General features: G+C 43.1%; 1 protein-coding gene across 6 annotated transcripts in view; it reads right to left on the bottom strand.

Annotated features, from left to right (window-relative positions):
• The window catches only part of LOC116978919 (transcription factor Dp-1-like), a 64,115-nt gene that overhangs the window by 20,379 nt on the left and 26,869 nt on the right, over positions 1 to 16,867 (bottom strand). For all 6 annotated transcript variants that reach the window (XM_033030204.1, XM_033030209.1, XM_033030210.1 and 3 more), the window contains 2 exons: positions 1,520 to 1,666; positions 232 to 300 (listed from right to left, as the gene is read on the bottom strand). In XM_033030204.1, the coding sequence (XP_032886095.1) occupies positions 232 to 300; positions 1,520 to 1,666 (216 nt within the window). The remainder of the gene's footprint in view (positions 1 to 231; positions 301 to 1,519; positions 1,667 to 16,867) is intronic.

Here is a 16,867-nt window from a genome sequence, read left to right as displayed (position 1 = left end):
ATTCATTCTTGTGATTTTCACAAAGGTATCCCATTACACAGGTTCACAGCTATGGACAAATACAAACTAGTTTACATTGAGAATTACCTATCTCTTCAAATAGTTCTACCAGATCCTTTGTGCAGCCGTGACTTTATTCAGTTGACACTTGTAAACTACTGACAATATAGTTAATCAACATTAGCATTTATGTATTACTAATTAAAACAGCATAATGTTGAACAATTTTACCTGCAGAAGCAACTCCTTAAGTTGTAACTGCTTTTGCTTAATCATCTCCATTTTCCTCCGCTTCTCCATCTAGTCACATGAAAACAAAAGTCCCCATCACTTGCTAGAAGCTGCAAACCAACCTGCTATAATATTTTATCAAGCATCGTTCAAACACTGTGCCACATTTTGCTTTTATTAATGTCACCTGGACCGAGGTACAGTGAAGAGTTTTATTTGCATGCTATCCAAACAGATCAGATTTACCAAATATAGATATAATCAGTTCAAACTTAACTACAATAGATAGAGCAAAGGGGAAAAGACAGAATGCAGAATCTGGTTCTCAACACTGTAGCACATCAGTTCCTTAGACCTAGTCCCACGTTCTCAATGGAGTAGAGGTGAATTGAACAGTACCGCAGCTTATGGAAAAACTGTTCGGATACCTGTAATAGAGGGGAAGAAGCTGGTGGTGTGCGTGTTCTGTACCTTTGGCAATAAGGTGATATTAGGACAGGAGATAAAAAACTTGCTCAATGAGGGATATTTTAAGAAGCATTTTAAGAGGCTTATGAAAACAAGATGACCAATTATGTAGTGAATAGAATCAGATGTGTAAGAGGCTATAATTGGTATGAAGAGTTCTAAAAGACTGTAAATAATTCAAAGCTGCACTTAACCCTTCTACATATAAAAATGAAAAACAAAATGGAGATTAAAGTGATGAACTGGATTACAAAAATGTATGCAGAAGAAATATAAACTGAAGGATCTGCCTTCATTAACAAGCAACACAATCTGCACACTATGGGATAAAATGTTGCAAAAGTGGTTAGAATCAACAAGAGCAAAACAAAAAGGCAATTTGGAAGCAGTGCCGGTAACAAATAATAACCACAAATCTATAAAGATGTAACTGAGGTATGCAACGGAAACTATCGATGCTAACAAATATAAATGAAAATACAATGAACAATCCACAGGTCACTCAGCATCTGCAGTAAGAGAAACCATTAACATTTCATTTCTAATGACGACCCCTCATGAGAATCTAAACATTTATTCTCATTTTTCCAGTTCATGGGGCGAATATGCTGCTTGGCCTGCTGAGTATTTCCAACATTTTCCAATTTTGTTTGAGACTTGAAGCACCTATAGTCTTTTGATTTTCAAAATAGTGAGACTACATACAAAACCAAAATTGCAGAACGTTTCTAACTTCTAGAATGCATTGAAATATTTTATAAAGTATAAAGACAGTGGAAGCGTAGTTTGTTTTAAGGGTTTCCATGCATACAATTCGTACCTCTAGATTCTGGCACTCTTGAGCTGAGTTTGTGGGAAGTCCTATCCACTTGATTTCTTTCTTCTCTTTAGAAATGATGTTCATTGCCATGAGCACGTTCAGCGCATCATACACACGACGCCTTATATTTTTTTGATCATATCCCTGCTGCAGGTTAGAATACAAAAATATTTTTCATATTAAAAACAATGAATATGGATCAATCAATCAATCAATAAAAAGCAAATTGCAGATGTAATTGCCCAAGGCCACCATGGATCCATATGTTTTTTTTTAGTAAAAAGGTTGGACTGGAGCTGTGGTCATTTACCCGAGAGCAAAATGTTTGAAAAGGTCTTTGAGGTGTTTGTGAGATGATGACTGTTTTATACAGGGTAAATAGAAAGTAGATGCTTCCATTAGCAGAGTGCAAGGATGAAGAATAGATTTTAAATTTTAGGCAAAAGATACAAGGAGATAAGATAACTTTTATATACTTACATCCTGGAACACTATTTCCAAGGATGATCGAAACAAATATCACTTTCAAGACAGCAGAACCAACCAATCCCCGTGAACTTGCCGACCGTTGGCGCATCTTCAAGGTAGAATTCAGGATTTTCATAGATGCTGCCCAACCTGGAGCTGCACCCCACACCGTTGCATCAATTTCCTCAACGTAGCGGGCACGGGCCGCCCTGCGGGCACAGGATTTCCACTATGCCCCACAACAAATGTTGTGACCCCGGCAGAGTCCATCAGAGATCCTATCTGCCTTCTCCAAAAAGTTCAGAGACCTGTGCCAACTTCGCACCAACGTTATCATGGAGCACCACAAGTTTTTTCCCCGTAGCCAACAAGAGGGCGAAATGGTCAAATCCTACATTGGTGCTCTCAAGAGCATTGCATCCAGATGCCACTTCCAAGACCCTGACAAGCTCATCCGCGGCAGACTCGTATATGGCATCCTGAATGATACGGTGAGAAAACAATTACTCCGGGATAAGGAGTTTACACTAGATAAGCGAGGTGGAGGATAAATGAGTGGATGAGGGACTGGTGCAGTGGGTATGGATTCAAGTTTCTGGATCATTGGGACCTCTTTTGGGGAAGGTGCGACCTGTACAGAAAGGACGGGTTGCACTTGAACTCGAGGGGGACCAATATCCTGGCGGGGAGATTTGCAAAGGCTACTGGCTAGACTTTAAACTAGTATGGTTGGGGGGAGGGACTCAAATTGGGAAAGCTAGCAGTCAGTGTGTGAGGCAGGAGGCAGAGAATGGTAGCACTCTGACCCAAAATGTAGGGGAGAGAGAAGAAAAAGACAATAAACAGAGAATAAGAGAGGGTGGGTTTCTTAAATGTGTATATTTTAATGCTAGGAGCATTGTAAGAAAGGTGGATGAACTTAGAGCCTGGATTGACACCTGGAAGTATGATGTTGTGGCGATCAGTGAAACATGGTTGCAGGAGGGCTGTGATTGGAAACTAAATATTCCAGGATTTCGTTGCTTCAGGTGTGATAGAATTGGAGGGGCAAGAGGTGGAGGTGTTGCATTGCTTATCAGGGAAGATATTACAGCTTTGGCAGGATAGATTAGAGGGCTCGTCTAGGGAGGCTATTTGGGTGGAACAGAGAAAAGGGAAAGGGGTAGCAACACTTATAGGGGTGTATTATAGACCGCCAAATGGGGAGCGAGAATTGGAAGAGCAAATATGTAAGGAGATTGCAGATATTAGTAGTAAGCACAAGGTAGTGATTGTGGGAGATTTCAATTTTCCACACATAGACTGGGAAACACATTCTGTAAATGGGCTGGATGGGTTGGAGTTTGTAAAATGTGTGCAGGATAGTTTTTTGCAGCAATACATAGAAGTACCTACTAGAGAAGGGGCGGTGCTGGACCTCCTGTTAGGAAATGAGACGGGTCAGGTGGCAGAGGTATGCGTTGGGGAACAGTTCGGGACCAGTGATCACAATACCATTAGTTTCAATATAATTATGGAGAGGGTCAGAACTGGACCTAGGGTTGAGATTTTTGATTGGAGAAAGGCTAACTTTGAGGAGATGCAAAAGGATTTAAAAGGAGTAAATTGGGACATTTTGTTTTATGGGAAAGATGTGGAAGAGAAATGGAGTACATTGAAAGGTGAAATTTTAAGAGTACAGAATCTTTATGTCCCTGTTCGGTTGAAAGGAAATAGTAAAAATCGGAAAGAGCCATGGTTTTCAAGGGAAATTGGACACTTGGTTCGGAAAAAGAGGGAGATCTACAATAATTATAGGCAGCATGGAGTAAATGAGGTGCTTGAGGAGTATAAAGAATGTAAAAAGAATCTTAAGAAAGAAATTAGAAAAGCTAAAAGAGGTTGCTTTGGCAAGTAAGGTGAAAGTAAACCCAAAGGGTTTCTACAGCTATATTAATAGCAAAAGGATAACGAGGGATAAAATTGGTCCATTAGAGAGTCAGAGTGGACAGCTATCTGCAGAGTCAAAAGAGATGGGGGAGATATTGAACAATTTCTTTTCTTCGGTATTCACCAAGGAGAAGGATATTGAATTATGTGAGGTAAGGGAAACAAGTAGAGTAGCTATGGAAACTATGAGATTCAAAGAAGAGGAAGTACTGACACTTTTGAGAAATATAAAAGTGGATAAGTCTCCAGGTCCGGACAGGATATTCCCTAGGACATTGAGGGAAGTTAGTGTAGAAATAGCAGGGGCTATGACAGAAATATTTCAAATATCATTAGAAACGGGAATAGTGCCGGAGGATTGGCGTACTGCGCATGTTGTTCCATTGTTTAAAAAGGGGTCTTAGAGTAAACCTAGCAATTATAGACCTGTTAGTTTGACGTCAGTGGTGGGCAAATTAATGGAAAGGATACTTAGAGATAATATATATAAGCATCTGGATAAACAGGGTCTGATTAGGAACAGTCAACATGGATTTGTGCCTGGAAGGTCATGTTTGACTAATCTTCTTGAATTTTTTGAAGAGGTTACTCGGGAAATTGATGAGGGTAAAGCAGTGGATGTTGTATATATGGACTTCAGTAAGGCCTTTGACAAGGTTCCTCATGGAAGGTTGGTTAAGAAGGTTCAATGGTTGGGTATTAATGGTGGAGTAGCAAGATGGATTCAACAGTGGCAGAATGGGAGATGCCAGAGAGTAATGGTGGATGGCTGTTTGTCAGGTTGGAGGCCAGTGACTAGTGGGGTGCCACAGGGATCTGTGTTTGGTCCACTGTTGTTTGTCATGTACATCAATGATCTGGATGATGGTGTGGTAAATTGGATTAGTAAGTATGCAGATGATACTAAGATATGTGGGGTTGTGGATAATGAAGTAGATTTTCAAAGTCTACAGAGAGATTTATGCCAGTTGGAAGAATGGACTGAAAGATGGCAGATGGAGTTTAATGCTGATAAGTGTGAGGTGCTACATCTTGGCAGGACAAATCAAAATAGGACGTACATGGTAAATGGTAGGGAATTGAAGAATGCAGGTGAACTGAGGGATCTGGGAATAACTGTGCACAGTTCCCTGAAAGTGGAATCTCATGTAGATAGGGTGATAAAGAAAGCATTTGGTGTGCTGGCCTTTATAAATCAGAGCATTGAGTATAGAAGTTGGGATGTAATGTTAAAATTGTACAAGGCATTGGTGAGGCCAATTCTGGAGTATGGGGCACAATTTTGGTCGCCTAATTATAGGAACGATGTCAACAAAATAGAGAGAGTACAGAGGAGATTTACTAGAATGTTGCCTGGGTTTCAGCAGCTAAGTTACAGAGAAAGGTTGAACAAGTTAGGGCTTTATTCTTTGGAGCGCAGAAGGTTAAGGGGGGACTTGATAGAGGTCTTTAAAATGATGAGAAGGATAGACAGAGTTGACGTGGATAAGCTTTTCCCACTGAGAGTAGGGAAGATTCAAACAAGGGGACATGACTTGAGAATTAAGGGACAGAAGTTTAGGGGTAACATGAGGGGGAACTTCTTTACTCAGAGAGTGGTGGCTGTGTGGAATGAGCTTCCAGTGAAGGTGGTGGAGGCAGGTTCGTTTTTATCATTTAAAAATAAATTGGATAGTTATATGGACGGGAAAGGAATGGAGGGTTATGGTCTGAGCGCAGGTATATGGGACTAGGGGAGAATATGTGTTCGGCACGGACTAGAAGGGTCGAGATGGCCTGTTTCCGTGCTGTAATTGTTATATGGTTATATTATATGGTTATAAGGTTGAACGTGCCTGCCGGGTTGCAGAATACACTGACACCCATACCAAAGCCTTGGGACTGGGGCCACACTCTACCTACGATGTCAATGCCGTCTAAAGATCCCCATGACAAACATTAATCCCTCAACAACCGCCTACATCCCCAGGATCCTCAATTCTCTGGTCCATAACTGTGGTAATTGCAGTGGCTCAAACACAAAATTTCGTGACCAATGCTTCACTTATGGCAAAACTTGTCACTATTGTAAAAAGAAAGGCCACTTTATCCGGTGCTGCCGCGCCCATGCCAACAGGGCCCAGTCACAACAATCTCTCTATGCATTTGAGCCCTCACTTTCCCACGAGGCACTGACAGAATCAGCATTCCCAGCAGAACCAAAACTGCAGCACCTGCAAGGTCAGCCAAAACATACATTCTTGTATACCCGATTAACCGGCTACAGACAGTGATCCCATGAATATCAACAGTATCAACAACACCAGGGTTGCTGCTAAGATAGATACTGGAGCGAGATGTAACGTGGTCTGTCAGACATCCAAAGAATTCACAACAACGAAACTGTTATGAAAACAAACTCAAAGTTGCATCCATTTGGTGGGGGGGAGTTGCAACCAGTTGGTACGGTTACATTACAATGCCATCTAGCGTCTCAAGTTTACAACCTGGAGTATGTCATCGTTAGAGGAGAAGCAATGCCCTCCTTCTGGGCATTGATGCATGCCGTGACATGAACCTAGTCTTCTTCAGCAAAACTGTACCAGCTGTCGACCTCTCAAAGTCCCACCCAAAAACTACTCGAACAACTTTTGATAACTAGCTGGGCAAGCTGCCAGAATACAGCATTGCAACCAACAAGGAAATCAAAACCTGTCGTTCGTTCTCCTCACCGAATCCCGCACGCAATAAAGGACGACGTCAAAGCTGAATTTGACAGAATGGAAACACTGGGCATGATAGCCCCTGTCAACGACCCCTCTTCCTGGGTCTCCACCATGGTTGCAGCAGTCAAGAAGAACAAAGACGAAATAAGGATTTGCATCAACCCTGAAGATTTAAATATTGCCGTCAAACGACCACACCACCCGATGCAGACAGTGGAAGAAGTCACAGCCAGTCTGGGTAAAGCCACAGTCTTTTCTGTCCTAGATGCAGAGAACTCATTTTGGCAAATGCCACTAGACCATGCATTCTCCATGTTAACCACATTCTCGACGCCCTTCGAACGCTAACAGATTTTTATGAATGCCATTTGGCATCAATTCAGCCAGTGAGATTTTCCAGCGTAATATGGAACAACTCTTTGCTGGCTACCCATGTTACATAATTGTAGACAACATCCTGATTGCCGGGCGCAATGCACAAGAACATAACTCAAACCTGAAGCAGGTTCTGGATCGTGCCAGGGAGGTAAATCTCAAACTCAACCCTCTCAAATGCAGGTTTCGGGTCGACGAAGTGACTTATGTGGGCCACGTGTTCACCAACAACGGACTCAGGCCAGACCTGTCTAAAACCATTGCCATCAACGTAATGCCAGCGTACCTATGGACCATGACCGACACTGAACAGCGCTACGCTCAAATCGAAAAGGTGTTACTTGCAGTAACTTTTGCCTGCAAGAAATTCAAGGACTTTATCTTTGGCAACCTGATCACGGTCGAAACAGATCACCAGCCCATCAATATCCTCAGTAAACCGATCCACACGGCACCAGCGCATTTACAACGCATGATGATGGAACTACAGAGATATGACATCAGACTAACCTACAAATGTAGTAAGGACATGCACTTAGCTGCACCCTCTCTTGGGCACCTCGCCTAACCTGTGAAAAACACCTGTCTGATGATGAGCACGAGGGGTATGCGGTTATGATGGTCTCCTGCCTCCCATCTGCTGGTTTAGACATCCTAGTGTCACAAACAGCTGCAGATGAAACACTACAATCACTGGCCACTGTCATCCGCCGCGGCTGGCCAGACAAACAGCACCACCTGCCACAAGCTGTCCAACCATTTTACCCTGTCCGTGACGAACTGGTCATTCAGGACGGCGTGATAATGAAAGGACACAAGGCGGTCATCCCGAAGTCTCTTCACAACAAGTACTTCAACATTGTCCATGGGGACCATCCCGCTACAGAAATAACCCTTCAACATGCGAAAGGAATGCTGTTCTGGTTGGACATGGCTAACTACATTCTCGAGAAAGTTGCTGCCTGCCCGATCTGCAATAACCTGACCCCGCACCAACAGAAGTAACCACTTCTCCCGCACCTCACACTGGACTTACCCTGGTCCACATTGGCAGCCGACATCTTTGAGTGGCACGGCCAACAATACTTGGTTTTAGTCGTTCCCTACTCAGGATTGTTCGAAATCGACCTGCTCAGTAGCCCGACCTCAGCCATGGCCATTCAGAAACTAACTCGGCACTTCTCTGTCCATGGAGCCCCCCTAAAGCTACTCTCAGACAATGGACTTCAGTTCTCCAGTCAGCTCTTCAGAAATTTCGCGAAAAACTGGGACTTTCACATTACCAGTAGCCCAGAGTGCCCGCAGTCCAACGGCATGGCTGAGCGTGCGGTAAAAAGTGCAAAGGAACTAATGGAACGCTCACGCAGGGCTTGCTCTGATGTCTATCTCGACCTATTCAACCTACGGAACATCGTCCGCGACCCTCTCCTGGGATCTGCAGCCGAACGGCTCGTGTCCCGGCGAACCCGTTCAACTCTGCCTATGGCCAAGCAACTACTAGAACCACAAGTTCGTGCACCGTCAGTGATCCAATCCCAGCTCCAACGCTGCTGCGGCTTACAAAGAAAATACTACGATAAAACCAGCTCTCCGCTTCAACCGCTCAACAAGGGACAGGTTGCCCGTTTGCGGTCACTCCGAGGTTTACGATCGCCTCGGAGTCATTCTGGGGTCCACCGCAGAACCACACTCGTACTTGGTCAGTATTGACAACGGCATCTATCAGCGAGTGCGCCAACACCTCCTGCCGGTCTTCCCTCATGCTCTGCAAATGCTGCTCCAGCGATTCCTCTGCCGGTGCCATCTCCATTCTTGCCTTCCCTGGTGCCCCAATCTCCACCAGTGTCTTCTCCTTCGCGTTCACCCAATAAGGGACTTACTCCCTCAGCGAAGGATGAGGTATATGAGGGGGATTACCGTACACGTTCAGGTCGTGTCTGCAACCCAAACTCGCAGATTGGAAAATTTACCGGCTACACTTGAACTGTGCATGACCCGTTTAGTTTTATGTGCTCACATATGCAGTAAAGTAATAAATGCCGCACCTTATACTGGTGTTTTACAAGATGCCCCGCTAACCACTATATACATGCTTTACATCTTTAAGAGGAAGAATGTAGATTAACCCTTATTAATCCATGCCATTTATAACCCCCACTACACATATGTGCATGCCACCCTTTACATGGTATTACAGTACTACACAAGGTCAGCTAACTCGCTTTCTCTCTCTTGCTCACAAGCCAGCGGAGCTAGATGCGAGCAGCTGGCTGTTTGAATGTTCCTGTTTGCCTATGGAATAAAGATTGATCATCACCATGTGCATGTTGCTGTGGATCATTCATAAACACAGAGTAGGGGGGGGGGTAGGTGATTAGCAAATGGAGGAGTTGGTGCGAGAGGGGGTGCTGGGTAGACGAGGAGAGAGGAATTTACTGGAATTTGGAGAACTCATGTTATGCTGTTGAGTTACAGGCTACATGGGTTGTAAGGGACCCAATTTGTCTGCCTCAGCCTCCCCCAGTGCCAGAGACCAAGCACAAACCAGAAGAACACCACCTGTTTAAATAGCCCCCAACCCAAATGGTGCTGAATTTTGATAAGACACACCCTCTCTCTTCTCATCTACCCAGCCTCCCCATTTTAGTCGTCATTTCCACTACTCCTAATCCACCTCCATTCAGTTCCTTTCCCTTCCTCCATGTGCTCATCATACAACCCTGCTCCAGGTTTTCTATTTTTCCCCCCGCCCATTTTCCCTTCTAGCAATCATTTATACCTCTGGTTCGCCATGTCCAGGTTTAGGGTTCTGTGAGTTGAGGGTTCTGTGAGTTAAGGGTACAGTATATATTAGTAAAGGTACAGTTTAAAGGATAAAGATTTTTATAGTGTGAGGGAGTTGATTTAATTTGGGAGTAAGCTATGTCAGTGGAGATTGGCCCCGTGGTTTGCTCAGCCTGCAACATGTGGGAGATCAGGGATATGGTCGGTGTCCCTGGTGGCTACGTTTGCAGGAAGTGTGTCCAGCTGCAGCTCTTGGCAGACCTCATTGAACGATTGGAGCTGCGGTAGGATTCATACTGGAGCATCCACGATGCTGAGAAAGTCGTGAATAGCACGAACAGCGAGTTGGTCACACCGCAGGTAAAAGGTAAGAGGACAGAAAGGGAACGGGTGGCCAATAGCCAGCATAGCAGTAGGCAGGTAGTGCAGGAGTCCCCTGCGGTCATCTCCCTCCTAAACAGGTATACCATTTTGGATACTGTTGGGAGAGATGGCTCATCAGGGGAAGGCAGCAGCAGCCAAGTTCATGGCACCATGGGTGGCTCTGCAGCACAGGAGGAGAGAAAAGAGTGGAAGGGCAATAGTAATAGGGGATTCAATTGTAAGGGGAATAGATAGGCGTTTCTGCGGCCGCAAACGAGACTCCAGGATGGTATGTTGCCTCCCTGGTGCAAGGGTCAGGGATGTCACTGAACGGCTGCAGAACATTCTGGAGGGGGACGGTGAACAGCCAGTTGTCGTGGTGCACATTGGCACCAACGATATAGGTAAAAAAAGGATGAGGTCCTCCAAGGTGAATTTAGGGAGCTAGGAGATAAACTTAAAAGTAGGACGTCAAAGGTAATAATCTCTGGATTACTACCAGTGCCACGGGCCAGTCAGAGTAGAAATAGGAGGATATTGCAGATGAATACGTGGCTTGAAAAATGGTGCAAGGGGGAGGGATTCAAATTTTTAGGGCATTGGAACCAGTTCTGGGGGAGGTGGGACCAGTACAAACAGGACGGTCTGCACCTGGGCTGGAATGTAACCAATGTCCTTGGGGGAGTGTTTGCTAGTGCTGTCGGGGAGGATTTAAACTAATGTGGCAGGGGGATGGGTGCAAGAGCAGAGAGGCAGAGGGGTTAAAATGAGGGTAGAAGCAATAGGTAGCAAGGTGAAAAGTAAAAGCGGCAGGCAGACAAATCCATGGCAAAAATCAAAAAGGGCCACTTTTCAACATAATTGTATAAGGGGTAAGAGTGTTGTAAAAACAAGCGTGAAGGCTTTGTACCTTAATGCAAGGAGCATTCGTAATAAGGTGGATGAGTTGAATGTGCAGATAGTTATTAATGAATATGATATAGTTGGGATCACGGAGACATGGCTCCAGGGTGACCAAGGCTGGGAGCTGAACATCCAGGGATATTCAATATTCAGGAGGGATAGACAGAAAGGAAAAGGAGGCAGAGTAGCGTTGCTGGTTAGAGAGGAGATTAACGCAATAGAAAGGAAGGACATTAGCTTGGACGATGTGGAATCGATATAGGTAGAGCTGCGAAACCCTAAGGGGCAGAAAACGCTAGTGGGAGTTGTGTACAGGCCACCTAACAGTAGTAGTGGAGTTGGGGATGGCATCAAACAGGAAATTAGAAATGCGTGCAACAAAGGTAAAACAATTATAATGGGTGACTTCAATCTACATATAGATTGGGTGAATCAAATTGGCAGGGGTGCTGAGGAAGAGGATATTCTTGGAATGTATGCGGGATAGTTTTCTAAACCAACATGTAGAGGAACCAATGAGAGAGCAGGCTATTCTAGACTGGGTATTGAGTAATGAGGAAGGGTTAGTTAGCAGTCTTGTTGTGCGTGGCCCCTTGGGCAAGAGTGACCATAATATGGTTGCGTTCTTCATTAGGATGGAGAGTGACATTGTTAATTCAGAAACAAGGTTCCTGAACTTAAAGAAAGGTGACTTTGAGGGTATGAGACGTGAATTGGCCAAGATAGACTGGCAAATGATTCTTAAAGGGTTGACGGTGGATATGCAATGGAAGGCATTTAAAAACTACAACAATTGTTCATCCCAGTTTGGCAAAAGAATAAATCAGGAAAGGTAGTGCATCCGTGGATAACAAGGGAAATCAGGGATAGTATCAAAACAAAAGATGAAGCGTACAAATTAACCAGAAAAAGCAGCCTACCAGAGGACTGGGAGAAATTCAGAGTCCAGCAGAGGAGGACAAAGGGCTTAATTAGGAAAGGGGAAATAGATTATGAAAGAAAACTGGCAGGGAACATAAAAACTGACTGCAAACGTTTTTATAGATATGTGAAGAGAAAAAGATTAGTTAAAACAAATGTAGGTCCCTTGCAGTCAGAAACAGGTGAATTGATCATGGGGAACAAGGACATGGCAGACCAATTGGATAACTACTTTGGTTCTGTCTTCACTAAGGAAGACATAAATAATCTGCCGGAAATAGCAAGGGACTGGGGGTTAAATGAGATGGAGGAACTGAGTGAAATCCAGGTTAGCCGGGAAGTGGTGTTAGGTAAATTGAATGGATTAAAGGCCGATAAATCCCCAGGGCCAGATAAGTTGCATCCCAGAGTACTTAAGGAAGTAGCCGCAGAAATAGTGGATGCATTAGTGATAATTTTTCAAAACTCTTTAGATTCTGGAGTAGTTCCTGAGGATTGGAGGGTAGCTAATGTAACCCCACTTTTTAAAAAGTGAGGGAGAGAGAAAACGGGGAATTACAGACCAGTTAGTCTAACATCGTGGTGGGGAAAATTCTGGAGTCAGTTATTAAAGATGGGATAGCAGCACATTTGGAAAGAGGTGAATTCATTGGACAAAGTCAGCATGAATTTATGAAAGGCAAATCATGTCTGACGAATCTTATAGAATTTTTCGAGGATGTAACAAGTAGAGTGGATAAGGGAGAACCAGTGGATGTGTTATATCTGGACTTTCAGAAGGCTTTCGACAAGGTCCCACATAAGAGATTAGTATACAAACTAAAAGCACACGGTATTGGGGGTTCAGTATTGATGTGGATAGAGAACTGGCTGGCAGACAGGAAGCAAAGAGTAGGAGTAAACGGGTCCTTTTCAGAATGGCAGGCAGTGCCTAGTGGGGTACTGCAAGGCTCAGTGCTGGGACCCCAGCTATTTACAATATATATTCATGATCTGGATGAGGGAATTGAATGCAACATCTCCAAGTTTGCCGATGACACATAGCTGGGGGGCAGTGTTAGCTGTGAGGAGGACGTTAGGAGGCTGTAAGGTGACTTGGATAGGTTGGGTGAGTGGGCAAATGCATGGCAGATGCAGTATAATGTGGATAAATGGGAGGTTATCCACTTTGGTGGTAAAAACAGGAAAGTAGACTATTATCTGAATGGTGGCCGATTAGGAAAGGGGAGATGCAACGAGACCTGGGTATCATGGTACACCAGTCATTGAAATTAGGAAGGTACACAAAATTGCTGGGGAAACTCAGCGGGTGCAGCAGCATCTATGGAGCGAAGGAAATAGGCGACGTTTCGGGCCGAAACCCTTCTTCAGGAATTTCAGGAATTAGGAATGCAGGTGCAGCAGGCAGTGAAGAAAGCAAATGGTATGTTAGCATCCATAACAAAAGGATTTGAGTATAAGAGCAGGAAGGTTCTACTGCAGTTGTACAGGGTCTTGGTGAGACCACACCTGGAGTATTGGGTACAGTTTTGGTCTCCTAATCTGAGGAAAGACATTCTTGCCATAGAGGGAGTATAGAGAAAGTTCACCAGACTGATTCCTGGGATGGCAGGACTTTCATATGAAGAAAGACTGGATAGACTCGGCTTGTACACGCTAGAATTTAGAAGATTGAGGGGGATCTTATAGAAACTTACAACATTCTTAAGGGGTTGGACAGGCTAGATGCAGGAAGATTATTCCCGATGTTGGGGAAGTCCAGAACTAGGGGTCACAGTTTAAGGATAAGAGGGAAGTCTTTTAGGACCGAGATGAGAAAATCATTTTTTACACAGAGAGAGGTGAATCTGTGGAATTCTATGCCACAGAAGGTAGTTGAGGCCAGTTCATGGGCTATATTTAAGAGGGAGTTAGATGTGGCCCTTGTGGCTAAAGGGATCAGGGGGTATGGAGAGAAGGCAGGGATGGGATACTGAGTTGGATGATCAGCCATGATCATATCAAATGGCAGTGCAGGCTCGAAGGGCCGAATGGCCTACTCCTGCACCTATTTTCTATGTTTCTATGTCACTCCCCATCTTAGTTCCGTAACAGATTGCACCATTTGCATCTTTGCCTTTCTCACCTATCACCACCAACTGTGGCCACTACATCTCCTCCCTCATCTTCCCCACATGACTCGCCTGCCAATTAAATCCACCTATCACTTGCCCCATCCCTTCCCCTCACCTCTTTCTACCAACTATCTCCCCTCTACTCCATCAGTTTGAAGAAGGATCCTGACCTGAACCGTTGTCTGTCCATTTCCCTCCACAGATGCTGCCTGACAATCACAACGACTGTTCCCCTCGCTGTTTGTTTTTTGCTCTAGACGACAGCAGATAGCTCTGGCTATCATACCACAAACTGTCCTTGATGGAGTCCAGTGCAGATTCAAATGGCACCTGGTCTTCTGCGTTATATTAACAATAAACTATGTGTTTTTCAGGAATCTGGGTGTTCCTACAAGGCCAGTATTCAGGAAGTGTTGGTAAGCTCTCCCTCCCCCACTGTATATTTTGTCAAGTATTGATATGTCACAAGAATATAGTACATTGGGATGCAATTTGAGCATTTTGTTTATAAGGATCATGAGTGGTTGAGAGAGTTTATAACAAAGAGACACATTCCATTCCAAGGCAGAACACGAGAGAATTTATGCAAGTTCCACACACAAAGGAAGGCAGAAACATGGCAGCATCACCACAAGACACAGCCAATACTGAATGTTTCATTCAATGATGAATTGCTAAATAGGGAAATGGGTTCAAAGAGTGTAATCCCCCAACCCAAGTACATAAATAAAATGGCAAATACATCATTTTCAAATGGGAAAGATAATTATGGAGATTATATTTGAAGTACTAATCTACAACTTCATAAAATAAGGAGATTAGGCAGGACATCTAACTTTCCTTCAAAACAAAACTGAAGAAATCTCAGCATTAATTAGATTTACAGAACTTATATCCTCCAATGCAACTCACACGGAGCTTAGATGCAAACAAATGTATAATATATTGATCTGAAATATACAATGAAAATAATATTAAGTTTAAAGGCATTTAGTAGAGAATTTGTTATAGTTCAGACAACATTCAGATTAGAATGAAGCAAATGCAGCAAAAGTAAACTAAATTTATGCTTTAAAACATGGTTCTGGGCCAGTATGCCCACCAACAAGAAGAGAAAGATTCCACCATGCAATATACCTTTGTATTCATTCTCAATTGCACACACTTAATTTGTGTTCCCTTGCAGAGGACTCTTCCAGCCACAACATTGTTGACAGCATATTGCTGCCAACAATCTCACCCTGTTCAGTAGGAAGAAAAATTAACAGTGGGCTGAGAAGGAACAAGACAGTTCGCTCATTTTCTTCCCATTCCCAACCCACAGGAGAAGCACTACCGCTTACAGTTATTTAACTGACAGCAAAAGCTGATAAATATCCAGCCAAGATAATTCAACAAGATAGTAAGGTCCTAATTTCAAGCAGTCATCTATTGGCATGTGATTTGCTTGCATCTTACAAGACACTGCCATGTTTCACAAGCAGACAAAATTGCTGCATAAATGACTGAATATCTAGTAAGGTTGATTCAGATCCAAGAAATGTCCACACCATTCACCTGCAATCCAGCAATCAGCTGCCATTTATCATTTTCTCTTGCTATTGGGCCTTTATCATTTCAGCTGGAACCATTTTCCATCACTCATTAATTTCACCAAAAGATGCAATGTCTATGTTAATACATTTTCAACAAGCCATCCTTCACTACTTCAGTGTATTCATTCACAATGATGCCAATATCTACTACCTATATATTCACCAATATCCTGGATGTGCTTTGAACATGGCAACATACTACTCTCATCTAGCTCTGTAAGTGAATTATGGACACTAATCTGATACACTTTCCAACCATCTACGCAAGTGATTTTGATATAACAGACTTACTGATGCAGCAATGCAGTTCTATTTTAATGTGCACACTATTCTTGAAGCAAGTTTTTACATGCTGCTTTCACCTTTTTAAGTATTCCTTCAATTTTCAGAAGTGCCATGTACATTTAGAATCTATTAAGTTCACATGATTGTACAAAATTTATAACAGTGACAACCATTCGGGCAATCACGGAAAAAAGCCAGCAACCTAATCCTACCTTCTCGCATTTAATCCATTTTAATATTTTGAACACACAGCCAAATACTTGTTGAAAAGTGAAGGTTTCCACTCACCAAACTTTCAAGTAGCCATGCCTAATCACGATATAGACGAAAATAAATTCTCGACTTTTACATCTATATTATAAAATCTTTGGCCTCTTAGTAGGTATGTTGCAAAGCCTACCTGAAGCGTCGCTGAATATCTGCCGCTGAGGTTGTGCGCGATTTTGGCGCCGTTTAGAGGGGGCGGGTTTAAAACGCGATGTTAAAGCGCGTTCCACAGGGACCCACTGGAAAGCTGATTTAAATGGGCATTTATTTACAGCAATTGAACACTGAATTCCTTCCATTTGGCCTATAAATTAATGTAAATGAGATTTAAAAATCATGTTTTATTGTGAATTATTTGTGAATATTATTTGGACATTTAGGCTATTTAAAAATGTTAATCATTTATTAAGAAATGGATAGATGTTTAGATCTAGTAATTGAAGTCTGAAATTAGCTACAATTAGGTAACTAACTAATTATATGCTTTAATTTCAGGTCATCCAAGTAAGATTATTTTATATTTGTTTCAGAATGCTTCAATCTATGATAACTGAAAATTTCATTCAGTTCTCTTAATTTTTAAGAAAGTTATGGGCTTTTGACTGTTCACGATCACAACTTTTTTGTTATGTCCATAGA

Source organism: Amblyraja radiata, chromosome 12 (genome assembly GCF_010909765.2).
Source record: "Amblyraja radiata isolate CabotCenter1 chromosome 12, sAmbRad1.1.pri, whole genome shotgun sequence".
Lineage (NCBI taxonomy): Eukaryota > Metazoa > Chordata > Chondrichthyes > Rajiformes > Rajidae > Amblyraja > Amblyraja radiata.
Note: the sequence above shows the minus strand (reverse complement) of the source record. Positions and strands in the feature narration are given on the sequence as shown.